General features: G+C 44.5%; 1 protein-coding gene across 3 annotated transcripts in view; it reads right to left on the bottom strand.

Annotated features, from left to right (window-relative positions):
* LOC138156502 (P2X purinoceptor 7-like) overlaps positions 1–4035 on the bottom strand; it is a 41704-nt gene extending 37669 nt beyond the window's left edge. For 2 of the 3 annotated variants that reach the window (XR_011167163.1, XM_069081858.1), the window contains exon 1: positions 3779–4035. Coding sequence is in view for 2 of the 3 variants with exons in the window: in XM_069081858.1 (XP_068937959.1) it covers positions 3779–4023 (245 nt within the window). In the remaining variant the exon portion in view is untranslated. The remainder of the gene's footprint in view (positions 1–3778) is intronic. The other variant, XM_069081860.1, reaches the window with a different exon arrangement.
* Positions 4036–5969: the final 1934 nt, after the last annotated feature.

Genomic DNA, 5969 nt, shown 5'->3' with positions numbered 1-5969 from the left:
AAGAAAGAAAGAAAGAAAGAAAGAAAGAAAGAAAGAAAGAAAGAAAGGAGGAAAGAAAGAAAGAAAGAAAGGAAGAAAGAAAGAAAGAAGGAAAGAAGGAAAGAAGGAAAGGAAGGAAGGAAGGAAGGAAGGAAGGAAGAAAGAGAAAGAAAGAAAGAAAAGAGAAAGGAAGGAAGGAAGAAAAGGAGAGAGGGAGGAAAGAAAGAAAGAAGGAAGAAGGGAGGAAAGAAAGAAAAAACAAACAAACAAATCAGGGCTCCTTTTCAAAAACTACCTGTCAGAATTGGGCAAGATTTCCACTCTCCCCCTGAATAACACAGCTCTCATGTCTCTGTTTTATGAAGCACATTTTTCACCACAGCCCTGCAGGGTTGTTAGGTACAGACATTGTTATCCCCATTTTAGAAAAGAGGACACCAAGGCTGAGAGAGGTAAAATAGAATAGAATGTAGAGCCAAGAAAGGATATTAGAACCCATTTAGTCAAGTCAACCTGTCAGTAAACATTTATTAAGCACCTACTGTGTGCCCGGCATGGTGCTAAACCCTGGAGATACAAAGACAAATGACAGTTCCTGCTTTTGATGGGCTCACAGTCTAATAAGGGAGACAATATCAAAAAATAGTACAAACTAGCTACTTATGGTATATACAGGAAATAAGAGAGGGGAGGCATTAGCATGAGTGTAGAAATCCTTCACCTGGAACCCACGGAGTTGATGGCAAGATTTCCAGGGGTCTATGAACTTGGAACTTTTCCTATTTTGACAACTATATTTCAGCATAATTGATTTTCTTCCTAATCCTATGTATTTTATTTTACACATTTAAAAACATGGTTCTGAGAAGAGGCATATGAACCCCTATGGGGCTACAGGATTCACCAGATGGCCAAAGGGGTCCATGACACAAAAACAGATGAATGACCTCTGGTTGAGTCCAAATGCCTCATTTTACAGATGAGGAAACTGAGACCCAGGCCCAAGTGACCTGCCCAGGGTCACGCAGGTTTTGAATACAGGTCTCCTCACTCCAAAGTCAGTACTCATTGCCCTATACCAAGTTGCCACCCACGACTCGGTTCCTCACTTTCGACTCTAGCTCTTCCAAGACTAGGGACCTCCCCATTGTCAATGGGATGCAATTCTTTGAGGGCATGGGCTTTTTCCTTTTTCTGTGGGTTTGTATCCTCATCGTCAATTTATCACAGTGTTTGGTACTCAATTACATGCTAATTAAATTGAATTGAAGTAATCTCCCCTCCCTCCTGGTCCTATCTCTGGACCCCAGTCTGTGTAGCTGGACTCCTGCCACTGCTCCCCACCATTAACTAGGGAGGCAGAACGACCCAGTAAAATAAGCAGTGGGTTTGCCTTCAGAGGGCATAAGTTCAAACCCCTGCTCTGCCTTTTAGTATCTGTGTGGCCTTGGATAAGTAAATTGACTTCTCTGAGTCTCAGTTTTCTCATCTGTGAAATGAGAAGGTTAGGCTAAGGTCCATTCCTGCTCTACATGTGTGATCCACTGACTCCTGGCCCCCTGCTGCCATATCTCTATAACACTGGCTTCCTCCTGCCTGCCAAGAACTCCTTTATTGACTGATGCTTGGACCTACTCTGACGGGTTTTCCCTCTTGTGATGTTGTCTATTCTCCTGGTCTGACTCTCAGGTAAATCATGGGTAGGATAGCTTGGGACTTCCCACTACAACAAGCTGTCCCCAAGGTAGAAAAACCTCCACCAAGCAGGCTTATCATTACCCAGGACACCCTACCTTTGAATAGTGTTACCAGGAGCAATAGGGCTAAAAGTGTTTCCCCCCCTCCTCTAAAAATGCCCACCTGCCTGACTAAGTAGGTACACTCTACATATTTCCCCTGGACTATGTTGAATGGATGGATTAATGGAGAGATGGATGGATATGATGGATGGATGGATGGATATGATAATTGGATAAAGTGGGCAGATATTATGGATGGATACAATAAATAGATACAGTGGATGGATGGATGTATACAGATGTATACTATGAGTGGATGGATAGATGGATGGACTGATGGGATGGATGGATATGATAAATACAAAGGATGGATGGTTGTGTGTGTGTCTGTGGCTTGTCCTTTATTCTCAAAGAGGACCATGACATCACAGAGATGATGATATGACTTGTAATTGAATTGGATTTCAGTGAGGGACAGATGTGATAGATGGGTACAGTGGGTTGGCTATGATGGATAGATATCGATTCAGTGGAGAGGTTGATGGATGGGTGGGTGGTGGATGGATGACAAACTCTCTCTTTGACATCCTTGATTTTCATAATCTCTCTGAGCAGAGGTTAGACTAGAATAGAATTTTATAACTGAAAGTTGCCTTAGTGATTTCAACCACCCCCCTCATTTTAGAAATGGGGAAAATGAGTCCCAGAAAGAAGTGAATTCTCCAATACTTAGCACTAGTTAGTGGAAGAGCTAGAACTATAACCCACATCATAGGCTCCTAGATTTAGAGCTAGAAGAGGTATCAAAGGCCATTTAGTCCAATCCCTACCCCCTCATTTTACAGAGGAGTAAACTGAGTCACAGGGAGGATTTGCCCAGAGTTAGGATGAGAACGTAGGTCCTCTGACTACCAAACAACATGTCCTTAATGCATTCCATTGCACAGGGCAGGTTGATTTCTGCGTTGGCTGAAGGCAATACCAGCAGATGTTAGGAGCCAACTAAAACCACAGAATCCTAGTAGAACCAGACAGGGGAGTTTTCAAATATCTTCCCCTCCCTGTTCTCCTGCACCTCTTCTACGAGGATACTTATATGCTGCCAATCAGAATCCAGCCTTCTAAGAAGCTAATCATGCCTCCAGGTTTTTTAGACAAAGGCATACCTACCAACTACTAAGTCCTAGCAGGGCAAGAGACCCCTTGAAAGACAAGATCCCCTTGCACCGAAATCCGTTGCTTTTGCCATGAACAGAGGGCAAATGGAATCTTCAGGCAATTCTTTTTTTCTTTAGACTAGAGGGCTTGATCTCAACATTCTGCTAGCTGAAGCTTGTTATAAGCTGGCAGAGATGCCCACTGTTTATCACTGTAGGGAAACCATCCTGAACGTTCTATCTCTCTTCCCTATAAATCTAATGTTTTCCAGAATCTTCCCACAATTACATAGCAGGAACACAGATCTAGATCTAAAAAGGACCCTCAGGGGCCATCTAGTCCAACTCTGTCTTTTTACAGATGAGTAAACTGAGGCCAAGGGGATTTAGTGTCTTCCAGCATCACACAAGTAGTCAGCAATAAGATAATGTTTGACGTGGAGTCAATATCACAGTATCATAGTCTTAGAGCTAGAATCAGTCTTAGAAGCTATCTGGTCCACCCCCTCATTTTTTACAGATGTGGAAACTGAGGCCCAAGAAGCTTAAGTGACTAGTGCTGAGTCACATAGGTAGTATCAGAGGAGAAATTTGAACCCAGACCCTCTGACTCCATAGTCAAAACTCTTTCTAGTGCCCCAGAGTGTGTTTTCTTCTGCAGCTTCTCCCTGACTCCTTTAGGAGAAACCGAAAGTGCCATGCCCAACCGCCCATCAAACTTTTTATTGGCAGTCTCCTGGAGCTGCTTTCTTCCTCAAAAATGAGAACAGTCAGTGGAAAGATGGGTGAGGATGTCGGACCACACACAGTGGAGGGACAGAGAAGAAATGTATTACTTGGGGATGAGGGGAGGGTTAGGGGCCGAGTGTTAGCCAAACAAGAAAGTGGTCCCGTATCGCTTACCAAACATAGAGGAAGACTATCATACAGAGGGTCCATCTTATAGTCCCATAGGTCATGCTTTGAACACGGATGACCTTGGCAGTCTCATACTTGCATATGTCCCTCCAGCTGCAGCAGGGACACATGGCTGGTGGCAGGCGTCCTCCAGCTCCCCGAAGAAGAGCTCCTAACCGAAAAGCACAGATGGCAGTCAGCCCAAGAGAACCACAAGACAGAGAACATCCTGTTTTGGAAGAGGAGACCATGGCTTTCAGTTCCTCCAATGACAGGGGAGGGGAGGCGGGGCCTGGCAAAGGCAGTTGATGTCATAGCTGGGGGTGAAAAAGAAATAGGATAAAAAAGAAAATGAAGTTTTTCCCTTTCTGCCAAGCAGACTATTCCCCTCCCCACTCCCCCCTCGTCCCAACTCCACCCCCAGAAGTCTGCACAAAGATGGTGTTCAGGGGAAGGGCATTTTTGAAATTCCCTCATACTGCTTTGACATGATAACAAACTGTTCATAGTTCGATTCATTTCTGTCTGAATAAAGGGGTAGCATTTTAAATGTCAGGAGGTTTAGGCCTGTGACTGTGCTCTATAAAGGGGAACCAGCTGTTTCCATTGCCCCACCTAACAGACCACAATGAACCAAGATCCCCCCAGCTTCCAGAGGGTCTAAACTCCCAATGTCACGGAAATTTGTCACTGACTATAATTTCCATCAGAAAAAGGAGGAATAAACAGATCTCCGCCCCATGCTTTTTCACCTTCTTAAGTTATTATCGGTGATTTGGATGGAGATGTGGGTGGCAAATTTATCCAGTTGGAAGATGCCACCAAGCTGGCATAACTAATCCATTGGACGGCAGAGTCAGGATCTGAAAAGAGCTTGAGAGACTGCAACAAAGGGCAAAGCTAGGCAGATAAAATCATGGGTTCAGGGATTCAACTTCACAAGTACAGTTTGGGGAAGGAAGAGCTGGGAGGACGCCTGCCCCCAGTCATGTGCCCCTGCTACAGCTGGAGGGACATATGTAAGTTTATGAGACTGCCAAGGTCATCCATGTTCAAACCATGACCTATAGGACTACAAGATGGCCCCTCTGTTTGACGGTCTTCCTCTATGTTTGGTAAGCTATTTCATTCATATGAAAGAGTCCTGAGTTACAAGTGGGATACAACCTCAATGTAAGTCAATATAAGGGGGGCCATGGTAGCAAATAAACATACAGAAAACCCACTGCCATCTGACGTGGCATGAAGAGAGGGGTCGTGCCCAGATGCAAGAAGTTGACAGGCCTGCCTTACTTTGACCCCTGGTCAGAGCACCTGGAGCACCCTCTCTTTCATGGGGACCTCCAGAGTCCACGATACCTTGGGTCTGCTTCTACTCAAAACTATAGCTTGAAAGAAAAAACAACTCTATAGCTCACAAGCCTGCACCAATCATTACTAGTTAACCCACAATTCTTGAAAAGAAAAGGCATTGGGGCAGCTAGGTGGTGCAGTGAATAGAGCACCGGTGTTGGAGTCAGGAGGACCTCAGTTCAAATTCGGCCTCAGACACTTAACACTTACTAGCTGTGTGACCTTGGGTAAGTCACTTAATCCCAATTGCCCTTCGGGGGGAAAAAAAGCAAAAAAAAAGAAAAGAAAAGGCATTCATGAAGTGGCAAAGTTGGGAAAAGAAGGGAAAAAATAGATGATTTCTTCATAAACTTAGAGTAGATCTCCCACAAATCCAACACTGCCAGTGGGAAAAATGGACGTGTAGATGACTCACAATATGGCAGACACACATAGAGAAGGCACATCTGGCAAAGTCATGGGTTGATCAGCATGCATGTAAGAAACACATTTGGCTAGGGCATCTATGCAGAATGGCATACTATGCCTTCAACACTGCAGAGCTGTTGATTCCTTCTGGTAATGTCATTGAACTGCTCTCCTAGGGGCTGCTAGGTAGGGAAGTGAACAGAGCACTGAACCTAGAGTCAGGATGACATGAGTTCAAATTCATTCTCAGACATTGAGTTGCTATGTGACTCTAGCCGAGTCACTTAACTCCTCTGTGACTCAGTTTCCCCATTTGTAAAATAGGGCTAATAATAGCACCTACCTCCCAGGGTTGTTGTGAGCATCAAATGAAATCATATCTGTAAAAGTGCTTAGCACAGTGCCTGGAACACAGTAAGCATGCGTTGTGGTCAAG

The sequence above is a fragment of the Petaurus breviceps genome, unplaced genomic scaffold (genome assembly GCF_028583685.1).
Source record: "Petaurus breviceps papuanus isolate PSGF00001 unplaced genomic scaffold, PetGlider_PUasm1.0 99, whole genome shotgun sequence".
Taxonomy (NCBI): Eukaryota; Metazoa; Chordata; class Mammalia; order Diprotodontia; family Petauridae; genus Petaurus; species Petaurus breviceps.
Note: the sequence above shows the minus strand (reverse complement) of the source record. Positions and strands in the feature narration are given on the sequence as shown.